General features: G+C 38.6%; 1 protein-coding gene across 1 annotated transcript in view; it reads right to left on the reverse strand.

Annotated features, from left to right (window-relative positions):
- nrxn3a (neurexin 3a) overlaps window positions 1-19,334 on the reverse strand; it is a 173,881-nt gene extending 154,547 nt beyond the window's left edge. Inside the window, exons 1-3 of the mRNA XM_088433261.1 lie at window positions 19,106-19,334; window positions 8,848-9,990; window positions 1,119-1,139 (exon numbers count right to left, since the gene is read on the reverse strand). Coding sequence (XP_088289387.1) covers window positions 1,119-1,139; window positions 8,848-9,532 — 706 coding nt within the window. The 5' untranslated portion in view covers window positions 9,533-9,990; window positions 19,106-19,334. The remainder of the gene's footprint in view (window positions 1-1,118; window positions 1,140-8,847; window positions 9,991-19,105) is intronic.
- Window positions 19,335-21,543: the final 2,209 nt, after the last annotated feature.

The following is a 21,543-nucleotide window of genomic DNA, read 5'->3' on the forward strand; positions in this document are numbered from 1 at the left end:
CTTGATTTCTCACTTTCACTTACACTGTGGTCAAACCTAATGGGATATTGTCTACTGTTTGTCTGCTTTGATTGGTGCATATTAACCCTTGTGCAGTATTTTGTCCAATGCTTTGATGTTTACATCAAAGACATTTTACATCAAAGGTAAAGCATCAAAAGAAGGCACTAGGGAGCTGAAAGTTCAAAATGGCAGGACCAATTAGTTATCACACTGCAAGATGTGGAAGGGTTGAATAAGTTCCACATTTTGTCTTCCCAGACACCAGAGATGCTTTTTTTTTTCTAGCCGCGTGATTGAGACTTAAATATGCATAAATCTATTCTTAATATATAATAGGTAAGCTTACTTTTCTGACACGAACAAACAATTTTGAGTAAAACAAATATACAGTAATAATAGTGAAATCTACTAAGATAAAATCAGTTCAACAACCATACTAGTAAGGAAATATATTGTCCTGGCAGGAGTTGTATCACTTAGTTCGGGTACTTAGCCTGCTTGATCCCAGAAACTGTTAATAATATTTGTTTATGTGTAGCTTTCTGATAAACAATAACATGTACAACTAGATAACTCTGGGGTTTTAACACTTCTTGTTACAAACTGACACTGGCCTCCCATCAGAAAAAAGAAAAAGTTTTTTAGCCCTCGTGAGAAAAGCTTTTGGGGCCCCTGGGTTAACTAAATATAAACAATACCTAGAATAGAATAGAAAATAAAAATTTCACAGTACAACAATTGTTATTCATATTTTCAGTATGTTCTTATTTATTCTTCAGAGCTTTAATACCTGTGCACAAAAAGCTGTAATTAAAGCCATAGTTACTGACCAGTAAATGTGTATATCCTGCCTGAGAAAAAATGAGTGCATTAATGTTTGGACAGCCCCATCTAGACGATGGATGGATACCTCTTCACTCTTGTTGCCACTTTTTTATATTGCAAATTATAATTAACTTCTGATATCATTTTTTTTTCTTTTTTACAACAACAAAAAAAAAGAGTTGTTAAACTCAACTAACTCTAAAATTGCAAACTAGTACCGTACTATCGATTCATACAAAATCTAAACATCACAAAATACCTATTGTATATGAGGTTTTGGGTCAACTCACCTGGTGTTTTGCTGCTGACCTCTGAAACAAAAGGTATAGAAAAAAGCAAAAAAAGGAAGAATTAGACACACGCTTATGACTTGCATGTTGACTGACATGCAAGCAGTGACACTCCTCATCCCATACAAATGGCTGGCAGTGAGCACAGTCATGTGTATGTTTTGTACCACACATGTTTTGTATCACAAATGTTTTTTTTTCCTTTCCTCTATCATTCAGCGCAGGCAACCGACCTCATGAATCAGTCTGACATTTTTATGCTGACGAATAATTGTTTAAAATCAAATATGTGATCAAACATATTTCAAATTAAGATGATTGCAAAATTTGACTCATAGTATGCAATAATTACATGCACTTAAGCATTTGATCCCCACCCCTCCAAAAAAAAAAAAAATCTGTCAAAATCTTTATTTTTAGTCCAATGTTGCTTCAATAAAAGATGAGAGCTAATTATTTAAGATGCATTTAATTTCCTTGGCTGGGACTAATTGTGTATGTGTGACTTTTAATATGAACACAAGCAGATGGAAGTCAATCAGATATGCATTAACTATTAATTTGTTTTAAAACGAGATCTAGTGTAACGGTGCGCCGACATGAAATTACTTGGTCAAATGGTCATCTGCGAGGTGTATATGTGTGTGTGTGTGTGTGTGTGTGTGTGTGTGTGTGTGTGTGTGTGTGTGTGTGTGTGTGTGTGTGTGTATGTTTAATCTGTCAAAAGAAAATGGTCTCCTTTTTTATGTTCATGTGAGAATTTAAGAACTTTCAATTTAACAATGTGTGGAGACATCCAGGATGTAAACCTGCTCCTGACTTTAAACTAGTTAAACTGTTCATAAGAAGCATCTTCAAATGTAATTGTAATCATAATATAATCTGAAGGAAAGAAATAGGAAAAACAGATGACAAGCGCGTTGTTCCTAGCTGCTACCAACTGCAACTCATGCTTGTGCTTGATAACTGACTCTATCAGTCTTCCTACCAGTCTTCCTATGCTAGATGACAACACACATTACAATAAACAAAAGAAACTGTGGTGGTTTTAAAAGAATATAATAGCAACAAGTCACTTGTCCACCAGCAAGTATAATTATGCCAGCAATTATTCAGCACAAGAATGTACAGCTACCACTGACAGGTTGGTAGCTAGCGTGCAGGCTTAGCAAAACACCTTTTTTCGAGCATCTACCATCTAAGAAGCAAACACGAAGACAAGTGCCATTTACTGCCATTCAAACTACAGTAGCATAAGCCGAAGAGGAGTTTCTTAAAGAGTACAAGGGCGAGACCTCAAGATTTTTTTGTCCTGAGAGCAAGAACACATATGAAAAAAACAACTTATGCCAGTCAGTGACTTGCCATTTAGAAGTATTGACGGACACACAAGCTAAACAATAAAGCGGCATCGTTTTCATTATATTCTTTGGCACTGGACAAAAGCAATGACTGATATAAAGGACACTGCTCATTTTGAGATAATGGAGGACTTTTTGCATATGGAATCCCTGAAAGGAAAAACACGGGGAGAGGATTTATTTTACAGTGTGACTTGAAAATACTGACAATTTTTCAGAGCTGAATGACAAAGATTGGCTTTGAGTGTTATGAGTGTTATGGATGCCACAACAGGATTACCTCTAGACTTTGATGCACTGGCTAAAGTGGGTGATCAACAGCACTGTTCTCAATCAAAAGTATATGTTATTGCAGTAATAGTTTAGCTATATTTATGTTTGATATGTAGGGTTAACAAATGCATTTTTGTTTGTTTTTTTGTTCTTCTCAGCTGTCATCGGGCAATAGGCAAGTAAAATTACTTCCATTGTGGTCTTCAATCCATCCAAATTTAGTATTTTTCCTTAAATTGCATGAAATGCAATACAATACCGAATAAGATGACATAATAAATAAATAAGATGGAACACAAATACTGCAATTGACTGCCAACCAGTCTAGGGAGTCCTCCGCCTACCGCCCAAAGCCGGCAGGGATAGGCACCATCTATCCAGCGACCCAAGTAAAAATAAGCTCCTAAAAAAAATGAATGGATCAATTGCTCCTATTCATCAGGGACACTTTATAGACCATCCGCTGCCCATGTAAGATGTGAGCTGAGCACTGGTGTGCAGTTATTCTTTCTTTTGAGGGCCGCCGGTCTGCTGGAGCCTATCCCCGCTGGCAGTAGGCGGGGTACACTTTGAAATGAATGTTTCATTTTGATTAGGATTATTATTATTTTTTGTATTTAGTTTTTTTTTTTTCCCACACCTATTTTTCCGCTTTGTTGCAGTTCAAATAGGTAATATTATTGTTAGAGAAAAATTGGAAGTAGCCTGAATGTTGCTCTTAGTTTTTTTTCTGACGCATTGTAACATCCTAATCATTTCACAGTAATTACATGTCAGTAAGATATTGGTACAGTAATAAATCCAATGTTGATGAAGTGCACAGTAGTCTATCATACGTTGTCTCCTGGTGTTGGTTCATGTTCACAGTGCTGTTAAATGTTTTCTTTTACTCTTAGTAACCTAATCTGGAATTGTATCGCTGGCTTTCTCTTCCATCATCAATTTTACTTATCCAGATCAGCACTTAAGCTAATTTCCTCTTCTTTCTGACTTCATTAATTAATCATTGATTATAGGGTACCAGAGCTCATCTTGTTCACACTGGTCCTAATTGGATAGAATTGTACCGACTGAATTGCACAGCAAAACTGCACAGCAAAGCTGCACAGCAAAGCTGCACTTACAAAAATACAACAAAACTTGATTTTGTCATGTAATCTGATTTAATGAGATTATCAACTTCAACAATTTCGAGATCTCAACATCATGATTGTATGTAGCCAGAAAGCTAATTCATTAACAAATGGAGCAGTTTGTAGAGGTTTGCTTTTTAGAATGTTCAAATCAAGGGGGTTCAAAATCAAGACGACTGTTTCCCATAACTTCTGTCATAATTTAAGATCGCATGTTACCCATACACTTAAAACATATTTTTGAAGAGGCCATACCACGATATACAGTACCATGTGGATATATTCCAGAGTGAAATATGTATATATAAATTAGCCAATATAATTCCTTATGGAATATGAGTTTCGTGATACCAGTATTCTTAGCCAGGAAGTGAAACGTCTTTTTTACAGAAGCCACATCTCTCCTCGTATGACTGCCTTGATATCGTTCAATGCCAGCCGGCCACAAAACATCCATTTTCCCATCCATAATCCAAACATCCATTTCAACTGCTCAGCCTTGTGGGTCAACAAGCGCTGTAGCCTATCCTACGCATAGTGAATAAAGCGGCAAAAAAATGGAATTTCACCGACATAGTAAAAACAGTATATTGACATTACTTTGCAAAACACCCATCTTTTTTTCAGATTGGTCGCTGTGAGAACCTATCAATCGTTCAACCCGTGGCTGAGTAATTTATTACTGATGTTTATTGTCTGGCTGTGCACTTCCAAACGCACATTTTCGCCACTTTGGCATTTTCTACAGGAAAACATTGTAGCCATTGCATTGTAACCCTTGCACTTCTTATCCAGGTGTTCCTTGCTGTCTAATCTGTATGTCTATTTATTTTGCTGCTTGCCTTTCAGTTGTTGTGAGGTCCTTGTCACCCCATCGAAGTTTGCATAAGACATACATTTTGTGTTTTTCTCGAGTCCCGTATCCACTTTTCCTGTAGTATGTTTCTTTCTGGGTTTTATTCTGTCACTTTGTATGTAGTTTTTGACTTTGTTTGCGTTCCTTGGTCAACTAATTAAATTATAGTTTTTCCACACACCCTGCAAGAGTATGGCAAGATGTGTACAGTATACGTGTTTTACGTAAGCTTCATACTTTTTGACTTGCTACATCACAAGAGGAGCAACAGGCAAGGGGAATCTACCTAAGGTGAAGTTTCAACAAAACCATATCCTAATTCTTACACAGGGGCCTGCTGGCTTAGATTAAACAAAATTCAAATCAAAGATGTCCAAAACAGTTGGTCAAAAAAAAAAAAAAAAAAATCACAGTTTGAGGACCACTGCCCTATGTATGAAACCCACTAAGATTGACTTAGGATGCTTTCAATGAAAAAATAATTCCATCCAAACTTTGCATTAGAGATTATTAACTGATACTCTTAACTGTGTTAGTCAACATATTGGTTTAACCAGTATTATTGCAGGTAGAACAGATTATTCAGTTATAATTTATTTTTACATGGATATATCATTTTAAATCCTGATAATATTAAATATGAGCAATTTTTGGTTTATAAATAATCTAGCTGTATGTCAGGTATTTACAGGATGAGGAGAAGATGAAGGCCAAAAAAGGACCTTGGATGGCTGATCCTTCCATGTGGCTGAGGTTGGACTGAAGACAGAGAGAAGGAGATGAAAACAACTCTTTGGACAAATGTAGAAAATACTGGACCGTGGGAAAACTAATGCCTTTAGTCCCACCTGCTTTCGGTAGAGTCTTGGAATGCAAAATGGCCCAGGATCTTTGTACACTTCCTAAACTCTCAATATAAAGATGAACTAAATTGGCACTTCTTGTACTAGTGTTTGTTAAATAATATGCTTCCTGAATAAGTGCATACTTGCCAATTCATTTTCATGTTTGATAATACACAAATCTACTAATGGTATTGTATATGGAAGTACTGTCATCTTTTAAGTTCCTAAATCATGCAACTTTTATATTGTACAATTTGTCAAATAACCTTAAAGGTGGTTGAACTCTGAAATTCAGTATTTACAACTTTACCATAAAACAGACAAAAAATACATGTTTTACATATGGAATTCCTTCAAGTGCATGCTGATTTTTTTTTTATTTGTATTAGGAAAAAAATACCTGGATATTAAAAGATGTATGCATGTGTTGATGTTCTTCTGTGTTAGCAACTTCTAATTGTCATTTGAAATTTGTGTCCCCTTTAAGTGCTTGACAGTGGTTACAATCAACTCTACAAAAACTAACATTATCTTCTTGAAACTGAGGATTTGTTTTAAAAGTGAGTTCATTAATGGCCCAAAAATGTGTAAAAATGTTTATTGGTTATGAATAAACAAAGGATCAATTTATAAATGCATGATGGTCTTAAAATTGAGTTCTGCATACACTCCTAACTCAGCATTATGAACCCAAATATTACTGTTACTATTATTCTTATAATTATTAATATTAGTCGTTTTTGTTGTAAGTATATTCATTATTACTGTAATAATAATAATGGCAAGAACGTGGTTGTCCTCTGCAAAAGTGTCAAAAATGATGCAGCTTGTCAGTTTTAGCAAGAGAAAGTGGTTTGCATTTGACTGGGGGAAAACAAAACAAATAGGAGCGGAAGGTTGTTGGGCGGACTGGAGAGCTTTTCAGCAGTAAACAACTGCAATTCCCAGCACAAAAGAATGTGTGAGAAAAAAAAAAAAAAAACACCTGACATCTTGTGATTGCATAATGAAACAGGGCTCCATTCTCTCAAGAGGCATCCTTATCAGTCACTGCAGAACCAATGTCATTAGATTGTGTTGCACTGGCTAGCAGTATTTAGATTAGCTTTCAGATTCTACACCTCGATCTCTCACACACACGCACACACACAAATAAATATATGAGGAACATTCAAAGTGAGAGATTGGCAAGCCCACAAGGTCAAAGAACATATGAGCCTGCAACACTTGTGCAACAGTGGAAATAGTCCTTTGAACAGGCAAATAATAAAGACAAAATACAAATAACATTTCACATTCCAAGGTCACATTGGAGTGTCAAGATATGTATTTTATAAAATCATATTGTTCTTATTGATTATTCCATTTGATTTATGTTGTCTCACCTATTTTTTTACTTATGTTTTTATTAAATGATCAACAATGGAGCATCAAAAAGGCCTAAGGAAGTACAACCCAGTTGTGAAGGGGGACTTATAAGGTCGCAAGTATGTTAACGTATGGACAAACCAATGATAATTAATCAGAGACTTTGCAAGATGCCTCTGCCCCTTATTTTAAAGTGAAATTCTTTGGGGAAACGCCATTTTCTGTTATAAAACAGCTGTACCAAACATAAACAAGAGAAATATGGTAAATGTACAGTATCAGCCAAAAAATTTTTTTCAGAGGTTTTTGTGAAGGAAATCATATACAGTATTAGGTTGTTATCATTATGTGCTTATTTCTTGTCTAGAATAGTGTGCATTGCTATCCAAGTATTCAGTCCTAGTTTATCTCGCCCCAGTCCTTAGATAAAGCTGTTGACGCAGGAAAGTGTGAGCTGGGACCTTGGCCCAGCCGTTGGTGGCACCCGACTGGCTCATTTTGTTATGTCTTGTGATCTGCAATGCTTTGCTGAATGAATAAAAACCAGGCAGGGACGCTTGCGCGAATTGAATTAGTGCTGGGAATGCATGAGTTCATTCACCAAAGCTTTTTCCCTGTGCCATGGTATAGAAAAATCAATCTTGGCTAGTCTGAGTTACTCTTTTTGCTGCTTAGCAGCTAGGCTTGTCCTAGTCTTCTTTTAGAGATTTCTCTGACATTCTATATTTATTATTCTATTTTTTTTTTATTGCTTTAAAATTTTTGTAATTGTAGATTAATTTTTGTTATTGACACCATGAAGTTGTATTAATGGAAATAGTTGGGAAACAAAAATCATGTTATTGTTATGTTTATATTATGTTATTATTAAATGTATGTTATTATATACAAGTTTTGAAAATTAGATTCTTCAAAGTAGGCATTTTTTCACCAGACACATCTTGGTATATTTTCAGTCAGCTTTATTGCCAGAATGGATTTCAAAAGCTATGCATTTTCAAAAATTACTGCAATTCCCCAAATAAAGGATGCATAAGTTAAGTTATGACGTACAGATGCACATTTCTACATTGGACGTATTCTTACTTATGGTAATTACGGCAATGGGACGAGTTACACTACAGGCAGTGTATAGGCTGGTAAAACACTTCAGCTCATACCAGTAGCAAATACTGCATTATCTTCTAAATAGGAAGTGAGTAGACTGAACCAATGCCCAAGTTCATCAAGAATATTACAGTAGCTTTCAAGAACAAAGTGATTCTTGTAGTGGAGCAGGTTAGAGACCATGAGCCTAACAGGCTAACGGGCTAGCTGCCCTCATATAGCGATCTGGAGTAGAGACAGTAGCCGATCACATCGGACAAGAGGAGGTAGGGTTTCATTTTATTTCAACAGAACTCTGTGAAAATACCCCAAACGCTCATTGGCTTGCTTCACTCCTCCCACTGCGCAAGATTCTGGGCACCATCTCTCACTCGCTCGCCCACTCCCTCACCTGCAAGCCACATACAGCTCTTTCACAGCAGAGACTATACTTACAATGGATGTAGAACTTACAGAAATAAATACAAGAAAACATGAATAAATTACAAAGATGAGACATATTCTGTTTTTACATTGTGACAATATAGCTGGTGCGACCAATACATTTGTGCGTCCTATATTTGGGGAAATAGCTTGAAATTCTTGACCTTTTAATGTGTTTGGGGCCATTGAAATTTAAAGGTGTTTATCATCTTGCTTTTCGCCCCCTTCCCCACTCCATTTATTTATTGTGATAACCTACAGTAGTATCCCAATGATGGGGATATGGAAAGAAATGTTAGTAAAATGGTACAGTATACTTATTTTTTAATTGTTGAAGGTAAATGAAAACTATGTGTTTGTTACCTTGTGTGCAGAAGTTGCCCTTGTATTCTGTTTTGGAGCAATCACAGATTGGTTGTCCATCCACCACTGTGCATGTGCCGCCATTCTCACATGGGTTCACAGTGCACCGCCCCTCAGACTCCAGCGGCACTTTAAGACTTCCCAGGAACAAAGGTTTTGTTTTGCCATATTTCAGGTCTGTGATTGAGCCCTTGAAGGGCTGCATGTTTCGCACCATAGGCAGTGTGAGTGCACCACTGCGGATATCCTGAGGCACTCCTCCCAGGAACAGGTCACTCACAATTTTCATGAACTGGCGCTGAGGCCGCACTTCATCTGCTTTGGCTTGTCCGTCCAATACCAGAACTGTGCGCAAGTTATACCTGCTCAGAGTTGCAAAGTGCCAACTGTTGTCATCCACCCTTCTGTCAGACACAATTGTGGTTTCAGCACAGTCGATGCTGAAATGGAGCTGAAGTTGACCCTCAACCACAGATAGCTGCAGAAAGTCACAGTAGCCTCCATCATCAAAGTACAGCAGCAGGGCCTCTGAATATTCTGTCTTAAATTGGAAGCTGAGATCGCCACGGATGCTGGCATCCCAGCGGAGGTAACGAGCCCACTGACCTGGTGTACCTAAAAATTGCAGTCCCAAACATGTGCTGAGGAACATCTGCAGCTTGATAGAAAAACTCAGGAGATCCATACTTGCAAAAAAATATATTAATCCAACAAGACGTTTAATTGGAATTCTGTCTGGACTATTTTGTATTATTTATTGATGTATTCAAATAAAAGTGTTGCTATAAAATAAATCTATCTAAAGGGACAAGGGCAGGAACAAGGTAACAGTCGTTGCGGTTAACAGTCTTGAGGCCGATCACATCGAGAAATTGTCGAGTAGCTGGCAGGCATTGGTCTTTGCTTTCCCCCTGAGGGTCCGCAGAGGGAGAGGAGGTAATGTTAAGGTAATGTTTTTTTTCCTTTACTTTGCTTTGTTTTTTTTTGTTTTTTTTATGCTTCTGTGGACATTCTTTCAAGATTCATCGTGCAAGGTTCTGATGGAGACAACTCCTTGGGTTATACTGTCAAGCAGAATCTTCTCCATGTTTCACACTGGAAAAATAAGCAGACAAGGAATCTGCTTGGCTCGCTGCTCCATTACTGTCAAAAAACAGAGAAAACGTAGGGGTCACAGAGGTTCATTTAGCAACAGTCATCACATTACAATGTTATTTGCGTCTAAAACTCATCATAAAATCAGGATTTTTGTTTACAGGATTTAAAATCTGTTTGTATTTCAACCTGAAATAAGATAACCAGAATAAACCAAATTTAAATTCAGAGCTAATGCTAAGGTCACAAATCTACATAAGAGATTCATCAAAGCCATGTTTTAATTCTCAAAGAAAAACTTCGACATAAAAAAGCTTGCGCTTAATTTCTCAGCCAGCCTCAGTTCTCCCTCATTTTTCAAGGTTAATGGGGAGTGGACGCCCCTGCGATAAATAAAAAACGGTGAAGTAGCGTCATTCTCACCACCTTCACCCCGACGCAATTTTCATGGCTGTGTATGTGGGCACCTTAGTTTTTTTAAGTGTGAAATGTATTCAGACCTTACACATTCAAGACAAATATTTCTGCAATACACATATTTACTTGAAATTATTAAACCTTATACAGTAACTGTACTGTTATCCAGTCCCTTCCCATCCATTTTGCTGTAGTCTCACGGTGAGCCGTGAATGATGTGAATTTTATGCGTCACCATCAAATGACGACATTGATGAAGTCTCATATCGTCAAACATATATACCCCCACCCACTTCACTCCTCTGTCAACCTCCTCAGATCAGCTGCCAATTACAGGTTGCGTTCATAAATGAATTTGAACATAGAAGACTCCACACTCCTGGAGCATACGTGTATGCAGTCTGAAATACGGAAGCTAAATGAATGTTGTTCAAGTGTGCAGTTTGGTTATTCATAGTCCACCAAAAACAAAGGCAAAAGGGCAAAAAAAAAAAAAAAACATGATAGTTTGCCCTCACAAATGTTGCGTTTAGACCAAATGGATAGATAGTGAAACAAGTGATGCATTTGAATTGCAGTCAATGTAAAACATGGGAAACATAATGCAAAAGTGTGTTGGGCAACACGAAGGATTCAAATATAGAGACAAAAATTACGCTTATTAATTTCGCCTGTTTGCAGAAGTTAAAAATGTTGAACTTTTAAAGATTTCCCACTTTACAGTACCTCATATCTCAAAGATTGTTGAACAGGAAAACCCAACTTACATTATCTAAAAGTTTTTGTTGGAAAATTTTGAACACAGAAATCCAAGTAATTTGTGTTTTATTAACATTTTCACAAATGTTCAACATGTGGTTTATACAGCACACAATGAAATTTAAATTGTTTCTCACATTTTAAAGATGATTTCCAAAATTGCAAAACACTTTTTCCATTCCAGTGAACGGCATTACCAGCAATTAAATGAGTGCAAAACAATGTTTTACTGCCAAAGAAAAAACATTGATTGTGACACAACCATGGACAGAAAAGGCCATCACAGCAGCAAATTTGAAGATTTCACCTTTCCAGCAATACCAGCATATATCTTGCTCGATATGAAATGAATAGACTGTATTTGACTGTATGAACATCTTGTATTTGAGCTTCAATGATGATATCAAACAATTTAAAATGGATAAGTTCAATTTTTTTTTCCATGTTGTAATTGGATACAACTTCACAAACTAGTTTTTACTCAAGGAATAGTGCAAACGAGTGGAGTGCAAGAATGCAAAGTAGTGCTGTGTGATGCTGTTTTTTTTCCCTATCCATCTGATACCAATAGCATCAGTATTTAAGGTTTGATGCATGATCAAATTATTAATGGGTAAATAATTTGTCTGACCTTTGTCAAAGTTCTAAATGAGAGACTAAAGACGACACAAGCTGAGGCTTAATGTATTTTAGAAAACAGAGAAGGGGTTGTTCGGTCCAATCAGACCATTCTGACAAGTACTTTCACTTCCAGCTTTTTTTTTCTTTAATTCCTTTCTAGATCAGGGTATGGTTTAATTCGTCTTATGGAAGTTTACTTATGTCCAACGAGTGAGGGAACTTCCTTGTTGACCTTTGGGACAACAAAGTGTTGCCAGCAGCCGCTCCAAACCGTCAACCTGAGCTAATGGCGATAATTGATAATATGTGTTTTAATGAGATCATGTATATTTCAACCTTTAATTGAAAACCTTCAATTGTTTATATGGTCAGGACACACAACGTTTATCAGTGATTAGAAAAGAATTCCCCCCCAAACATAGTTACTTTTCTGTTTTTTTTTTGGTTTTGTTTTTTTGCTTCGATAAACAAAGTGCATAGGTTGTTTGTTTGTTTTGTTTTCAAAAAGTATTTTATTTTAGAAAATGTTACACAACACTTAAAAAAATCCCTCTTTACAGCACTTCAATTTCTGGATATTTTGCCAAAAACATTCTAATTAAAGATAAACAATCTTGAAAAGGGTTGTGTTTCAAAACAAAAAACTTTGCAGAACAATGGTTTTGTTACTTTTTTTGTTCGTTGTTTGTTTGAGAGTGAGTGAGTGAGTGAGTGAGAGAGAGAGAGAGAGAGAGAGAGAGAGAGAGAGAGAGAGAATTAGGTGAGATGTTCTATATTATAATTCTATATCTGCATGCATCTGTGCTTGTTGGTGGGTGGACGAGATGGCGTTTGCATAATTCTTCCAGTGTTTCCTTTTGGATTTTCTTCAGCGGCAAGTGTTCAGTGAGCTAGACGTGCTTGGCGATCGTGACCCCAAACAAGGGAGGATTTACTTTCTGGTGTCTTGCAAATGGGCATACGTTAGTACAGTATTTTTCCATACTGAGCAACATTTATATCAGGGCTATACAAAACTTTTGCACATTGTAATTTTATGTGAACTAAAGATTGACAAAGACTCACAATATGGTATTTGTAAACTATTTTACTGTAACGAACTGTTTGCAAAAAGCAGCAGCTAGCAAAACAAGTAAAATATTTGAAATAACTCTTAACAAAGAAAGACATTGGTGAAAAAAGGTTTGCTTTTATGTGTACATTCTGTGGAGGGTCCAGCTCTTAGTCTGTGATTTGGTTCTCCAGTGCATCCATCCATCCATTTTCTAGGCCCATTTATCCTCATAAGGGTCACGAGCTTGCTGGTGCCTATCCCAACTGGCTTCGGGCAATAGACATGGGACACACTGGACTGGTTGCCAGCCAAATGCAGGGCACACAGAGACAAACAACCATTCACGCATTCAATCACACAAAAGGACAATTTTAGTATGCCCAATACATGTTGCAGGAGGGTTTAACCAAAATCATGTTGGACAGGTGGCTCCGAGGACCGAGTAGGTGACCCTGCTATAAGGCCTCACACTCAGGTTTGCTGGCCCCACACAATTGTTGCTGAATGAAGGTGCATGTCCGAAACTCACTACCTGCTACTGGGTAATTAGCAAACCAGGAAGCTGCATGTATAGATATGTCACTAATGAATCAGCAAGTTGTGGCCTACTGTGTCAAATGCTTTTTATATTTAAATAAGCAGTGGCATTTTTTCATTTGTTTTTCTGTGTAGTCTTAACTATCATTAAGGATCATCATTACAATGCTATACATTTTTCTAGAACAAGACCTATGTCACAGGAAATAGAAACAATTTTTCTATCCATTATCCTAACTACATATCCTCATACTGGCATACTGGATCCTAAGGCGAGGTACATCCTGAACTGGTTGCCTGCCAATTGCAGCGCACACAACAATTTGCATTTATTTAGTCCATCAAGTATTTAGTCCTACAACTTGAGTCAATAGGACACAAAAACCCATGGTTAAGAAAAGCACAAACACATTCATATTTCATATATATATATATATATATATATATATATATATATATATATATATATATATATATATATATATATATATATATATATATATATATATATATATATATATATATATTTCATATATATATACAGTACAGTGCAGACGGCTCACCACTAAAATGCACAGTATTACAGTTCATAGTTGGAAGTCAACCATTTTAATTATAATTGCTTTGATAGTGCTGCGTTTTTCCTCCATCACAAAGGTTGTGTGAAGTTATCGGTCATCTGCCAAGTAAATTAATCCCATTATTCTCATGGCAAAGCATGACTATCAGTCAGCCAGGCAGGACGCTTTTTATCTGATGATGAGTCGGAAGAGACGGCTTTCTGCTGAATCCTCCCAAATACAAGACCCGTCCCCCGACCCAAATGTGGAGGGAGGCTGCCCTCTTGTCCAACGGGATGAACCCCAGTGTACAGGTACAGAGCCAGTTGGCAATAAAAATGACCACTCCTGCTCTGCGCCTCTCACTGAGGTTAACTCTAGAATGGAAGAGAGTCCAACTCCAACTCAAGAGGACTGGTAACAGAATCCAGGCTGTGTGTAAAAGCAAGTCCAACTATGTCTAGTCTGAACTTTTTTGCCTCGCACATCAGCTCAAGCACATTCCCAGCCAGTGATCAGACTGCTGAGGTCCCCGCCCCTGGCTGCCGTCCACCTGTTTTTATTCAAATCCAGCGTGGTCATTTTGCCACTGTTTTGCCCCCCACTTAAAGGGGGGGGATGAAAAAACTCAGTATTCCACATGCAACATGAAAAAATAACGTAAGCCAGGGACACTTTAACCCAGGGGTCCACTGTAAATGAATGTGTTACACTCTATCCCTACCTAGTATTCGTTCCAGGGACATTTCTTTCTTCCTGTATACATTCTGTTATCACAGTGTTAGCTAATCAACCCCAATTTCTTTCCCCAGAGTTGTGGGTTGATGCGTTGAGCCAGGTTTCTCAGCGAGAGGGGCATAGGTTGGCAACGCAGGACTGCCTTTACACTCACACGTGCACACGCACGCTGTGGACTGCATTTGCACTAAGTGCTCCAGCAATTTAGCTGTGCACTCAAAAAACTGATGGAGTCGCCAAGATATAAGGGGCACTTCGAACGCACGGTACGCTTATATATGTGCTTGTATATATTTTTTTTCTCCCTTCTTATTGTAAAAACGAAAGCATACAGCATAAATGCAGGCTTTTTTCAAAATCATTTGGGGGAGTGTGTGCGTGTGTTGCCTGAGTACGTGCGTGCGCTTGCGCTTTGTTGCAGTATGGGGACCGTCGGGGGGTTAAAAGGCTAAACGGCATGGATCATTGTTCTCAGTGAAAGGATCTTTTGACCAGCACCACAGGGACTAGTCGACGTTCAAACGCAGACAAAAGGCAGTAGCACTCTAGATTCTATTAACAACCACAAGCAGTGTGAAGTGTGTGTCTGTGCCTGCGTGTGTGCGCGCTTCTATGTCGCGTGCACGACAACAAATATAACAACTGGCCTCAGGGCCCCTTGTGTTTAAATGGATGCCACTTGACAGTCATTTTACAGCAGGTGACTCGATCACATGGACAAAAAGCCGCAGCGACGCCGTTCGAATGAGGCACCAAAATGTCCCCCAATCTGAGTAGGCATATTTGCAATCCGCAAAGACTAAAAGATCTCGAATTTGTCCGCATAATTCGTTGGCTAGCAGGGGCCCTATTTGCTGCAGTGAAATGATTTGTCCAGCACTGACAGTAAATGAGGGGAGGAGAAGACGCGTGAAAACAGAGCGCGAGGGAGGATGTTCCACCTCATCCACTCCCACTCACGCAGCTCATGAACCGCCCAGACATCAGCTATCCCTTCCTCTCCTCTCTTTATCACGTTGCTCTAGCACAAACATTTCTGTCTAGGCACACGCCGTAGCCGGCCATTTTAGGTTGATCACCTTCTCGTGGGAAAAAACAACATTTTTTTTAAGTGACAGTCCAAAATGGGGGTTTTATATGTTGAATTCTATACCTCGTTGGGCTATCCAGTCTGGCATGAGTCGGGTATTTGCATCTGTGTAGTCTAACGAATTCTATTCAAAGAAGATATCAACTTCAAATATTATATAGTAAACATTCTTGACGGCTACAGGACCAAAACACGTGTGCCAAACATAGCATATTTTAATTTCAAAGCAAGTGATGGTGGTTGAAGATCAAAAAACATTCGAACTCGTGTATACTCACAAGGGATTTGTGGATCACGGTTCACGAGACACAAATAATAGCATCAGTACAAATGCACCCAAGAATAAATATTGGACTGACTCAAATAAATTACATTGCACTCAAGCAGGCCCGAATGGATACTACTAAAACGGACAAGCCTCCTGTATCAACATTATGTATTATCGTAAGGTGTGCAGTTTTGCCCAACAAAATGGGACTGTAGAGAATATATGCAGAAAATATTTAATCAAATAATTATTTAAAGGTTATTTGTAGACATTCATGTTTACGCATTCATGTTGGTTCTTCTGAGGGAAGACAACAACAAAAAACATCGGGATGGAGGGGCTGTAAGACTTAGAAATTTAATTTGACAGAAAAAACGCCGTACTCCACACAATACTAATTGTTAAGCTTAACTAGGCAAAACACACTTTTTACGACGGATGCAAACTACTGTCTTTTTCCCTCATATGTCGTTTTGGAAAAACAAAAAACAACATTATTGGACAAATAAGCGCAAAAGTGAATGCAGGGGAAAGATGTCCGCGTGGGTAAAATCTATTCTTTCCTCGCTGTTCTGCAGGCAGGACACGCCTTCTTTGGGCTGTGTGGTTCTGCTGCAGCACCCTTCACGGCATTACATCACCCCCGTTACACAGCACCAGCATCTCCCACACACACGGGCACAGCTAAATATTCACACGGATTTACACTGAAGCCAATCATAAACGTGACAACACGCAATCACCTTACATAAAAAAATGAAAAGAATAATAATAATAAAATACATACACGCGAATGGGAGACACACTTCACACACAAGTGCGACACAAATGCATTGCATTTCCCCTAAAAGAGCCGTTTACGTAACGCATTTGCGTCTAAGTGAAATGGCCTGCTTTTATTTGTTTGTTTTTAATTCTGGCTCATGTTTTAGATAAACAGAAGAGAGGATTTTTTTAGTTTGGCGGATTTATTAGTCTATTTTAGGAATGTAAACACGGGTCAGGCGTAATATTTGTATCCATCTCGAAAAGCGAAGAACGGCAGCGAACCTTGGAAAAGTACGAGGAGCGCAAACATCAAAATCCATCATAATATTTTACTTTGCACGCCCTATAGGTATTAGAGTTACCTTGAGAGCCCTTGGCTTTTTTTGCGCTTGATTTGTCAGCGCACTTAATCAACTGCCAAGCAACTGCCCAATTAACAAAACGTCCGATGACACTGCACTCCAAAAATAAAAACTAATGAAATAATAATCATTTAAAAAAACGGACGATTTTTGGGGGGGGGGGGGGGTAACATTATTCACCAGCTGTATATCGTTCCGTTACCCCGAATGTTTCAATATCACAGCTGGCAACTTCTAAAAAATTACACACAATATATCAACATAAGTCGAGTCACAGTGAACAATGCCGCAAACACATTTTACAAAATAAAAATAAAAATTCAAAGACTAAGGGGAGTTGAAAACGAAACAAGACATCGTAGCTCTAAAATCCCCCCAGTACAGGTCGCCACTGTACACATGAATTTTCCTCCAAGTACAACGATGAAACGCCTTTGGCGCGGAAAAGAGAGCACATTGCGGACCACGCCCATTGTCAAGCTCTTCTGCAAAAAGCCTGATTAGGAATTCCCTCGGCATAAATGCACGTCAATCACCTAATCCCTTTAACTCTTTAAAGTCGGACACATGGAAGCGTGCAAAAGCCATGCATCCAAATCAAGCTCACTGCAGGGCGTCCTCTTGACATTGTGTTTTTGCGCCAGTTTAGATCCTCGCACCAATTTGATTTTTTTAGATGTTTGTTGGAGCAGTTAGAGGCCTCCTGCGTCGTTTCTCCATAGGTAGACTTGTGCGACGAAGCAAAAAGGGCCTCCGTGTAGTATATGTGAAATCCAGCAGATTATGCAAAAAGAAGAATCACGTTTACATTTGTGTTGGCGCCTATTTAATGCTCAAACACAGAGAGGGCCGAGGCGTGCTGCTAAGAGATGCTGAAAGGAACATAAAGAAGACAATAATAAACGATTGGCGCAAAATGCAGCCTGAGCCGTATTTTATCGTGCATTGTTTCAGAAGACGTCATTTTAGGCTGGTTCAAAAATAAAACATTGAAGTCATATTCATTATTTCCCACCACGCGCGTGCACAAGTGCACACGCAGACATCTTCCTCACGTGCACGACGATTGCGGGTTGATTACCAGCTGCACATTCCCCGAATACATTCGTTGTATATTATTTTGACTCATAAACAGTCGACAAGTGACTGCTCGGGTTTTTTAGGGGAAAGAAAGAAAAATCTATATCCCATCTATTATATAAGAAATAAGATGTGAAATAAGATGTAGAATCACAGGAAAACGGCGTGTAAATTGGTGAAAAGGACGGATTTTTTCACGATATCCAAAGAATGCCGAGTTCCCAAAGCAAAAGGCATGTTTGAATGATCAAACTAGCTGTAATCAAATGAAACATATCGTGAGTCTGTGCCTGTGAGCTCGCGCATGAGTGTGTGATAGAAAAAGGCGTGTTTGATATGCGCAATGGGTTGTGCCAGGCGTGTTCTATTTGTTTTACATCCCAACATTAACCTGACGACGAGAACAATGCGAGGATATTTGACACTGACGTTGGAGTCATCTATCATTAATGTAAAAAAGAAAAAAAGAAAATGAATATTGAAAAAATAGTATAATAAAATATCTTGTTTCTAGAAAGGTGACTGTCATGTTTGACACAAAGCTGAGATGAGAAGTCATACCAAAAAGCGTTTAGACATCTAATACAATTAGTAGGCATCACCTAGAAAAGAAGCCGCGTGTAATTCTATCCACTCTCGTCATACTGCCTCTCCCCCAGTGTTGTAACACAGAGGCCAACACGGTACCTACCCTATATGTTCGTTTTTTTTTTCTATAAGTCCACGTTAAACGCTATTGAGCGTATGGGGTGCATGGTTGCAGTTTACTTGGTATTTAAACGTGTACAGTGGGTGATACCTGAAAGCAAGGCGTTTTATTTCCACTTATAAAAACACATATTTCTTCCAAACGGACTTTCATTTGAGAGGTTAACATGAGACTAACGAGCAAAAGGTGTTGTTTCTGACCTCCGTCAATCAGACCCGACGGGCATCCGAATGGTAAATCCAGTTTTAGGTCCTCCGGGAGCTGTAGCTTAAAATATTTTAAATCCCGGATGCGGATGAAAGCAGCTCGCTGGCACTCCTGCAAATTGTCCGGGTGGTGCCCACCTCACGCTTATGGAGATGACTCGAACCTCTCCCTCACAGGTGCGTTGAGTACGGCACACGGTGTCCACACAAGGGGCTTGTCGCTTCAGATGCGGGCAAAAGCGCGCGCGCATGCACAGGCTCCCCTCGCCCACGCGCACCGCTCGGGCCCGCCCTTTCACTCTACAGCGGCGCGCGTCATTTTAAAGGCGCATAGTTGGTCCAAGAGGCCCATGCAAGCTCAAATAGAGCCGTAGTACACGTGTGGACGTGTGCTTCTGCGTGCTTCATGGGTGATCAATCCACATTGGAGTCGTTGAGACCAAAAGCGCAAGCTCGGAACCAATGCATTTCAAAAGTATTTATTTATTTATTTATTTATTTATTTTTGCTCACTGAAATGACATTTTCGAGAACCAAAATTACACTCAGCATCAGGCCCGACAATGAAAAGTGGTATAGATTTGCACTACATCATTCTGAGGGTGTTTCGAATATTTACCGGTATCTTCTACGTGAGAAATGTTATGAAAATGTTGGCAATATATTTCAGTTTGATGCCACAAAAAAAAAGCTATTCCAATATTAAACGTGGAGGGATTTGTTGAAACAACGGAATTTATATGGATGTCATAACTCTATGGTTCTTTGAGCAGACAATATCCCACTATTTTTGAAAGTGCAAAATAATGGAATCACAGCTGTCTTCAGGCAGTGGGTAGGGGACACCCTGGACTGGTTGCCAGCCAATCGCAGGGCACACAGAGACAAACAACCATTCACTCTCACAATTACACTTAATGGCAATTTGAAGTGTCCAATGTACCGACCATGCATGTTTTTGGAATATGGGAGTAGACCAGAGAAGACTCACACGAGCACAGGGAGAACGCCCCACAGGAAGGCCATAATGGCATGTAATCAAACCTGGGATCTTTGAACTGTGAGGCAGACCTGCTAACCAGTCTTCCATCATGCCATCTCTTTTACTATACAGTAACAGTAACACATTTGAACATACTCTCTAAATCATTGCTCTTCTATCATATAGTACCAGCAACACGTTTAAAAACAGTCTCTGAATCACTGTTTTTCCATCCATCCATCCAGCCATCATCCATCCATCCAGCCATCCATGCATCCATCCATCCATCCATCCATGCAGCACAGTGTTTCTTTACCTTGTTGGAGGTACTGAACCCCACCACTTTCATATGAGCAATCACTGAACCCTTCTTTGATGAAAAATAACCTTTTTTTTTTTTTACATTCAAGACAAAATTGGCCAAGCAATAACGTGATCATCGGCAGCCAGTGATGGCCAAGTGGGATGTTTTATCATGAATTGACATGATGAGTTGGGTGTATCTTGACCTTCACAGAGAAGGCTCTGTTGAATCCCTGGGAATGACTCATCTAACCCTGGTTAAGAACCACTGTTTTAGAGTTTCCAAAGTGATGAAGAAGGAAACCAGACAAACCAGAGAAAGTCCACTGAGGCACAGAGAGAATAAAAACTCTTCAGAAGTGAACACACATTTGACAGCTCATCAGATTATCAGCATCATGATATATTACATATAAAAACTGCATCTATTAACTGTTTTACTGCCAAACATTTTCAGAAAAAGAAACCTCTACAGAACATAGCCTGTATATTTAGCATTTTCACTGCTCTTTCAAGGCCAACAGAATATTGTGTGCTCGTACGTCTATGTAAACATGAGTGGTATCATACAAAATATTTATTTTCATTCCTTACTTTGAAATGCATGTGGATAATATCTGTTTTGAAAGTGTGGAAACACTGCCATACAATGGTGAAAGTGCTCAATTGCCTTATATTAGATGAGCATTAATTAAGGGTGTCAGCTATCCTTAATAAAAAAAACTATTTGGCGAGAATTTCTATCATTTACAATTGTAATTACTATTTTAAAAGACATGAATTCTAGTCAATAGCATTGACAGTCAACAGTATATATTAAACATAAAAACAGCAAAGATATGAAAGATTAACATACTTTTTAAGTAAAACAGTGTTGTTGATCACCCATTCTAGCCTGGGCATCAAAGTCTGGTGGTGATTCCATTGAAGCAATTCTCAGAAAAAATCTGAGATTTTCATCACTCATCTGGGATCAGTGGAGTGCTATGTTGGTGTTCATCACATTAAAAGTCTATTCATACACAGATGAAGAGCCAAACGACAACAGCATCCTCTGTGCCATCTTATGGATGCTTGGAAATTTGGCTGTATTTAATGAAGCATAAAACTCATCCAGTTTCAGGGAGTTGAACTTGTGCTTTAACAC

This window comes from Hippichthys cyanospilos, chromosome 14, assembly GCF_059441005.1.
Source record: "Hippichthys cyanospilos isolate Australia breed blue-spotted pipefish chromosome 14, RoL_Hcya_1.0, whole genome shotgun sequence".
Taxonomy (NCBI): Eukaryota; Metazoa; Chordata; class Actinopteri; order Syngnathiformes; family Syngnathidae; genus Hippichthys; species Hippichthys cyanospilos.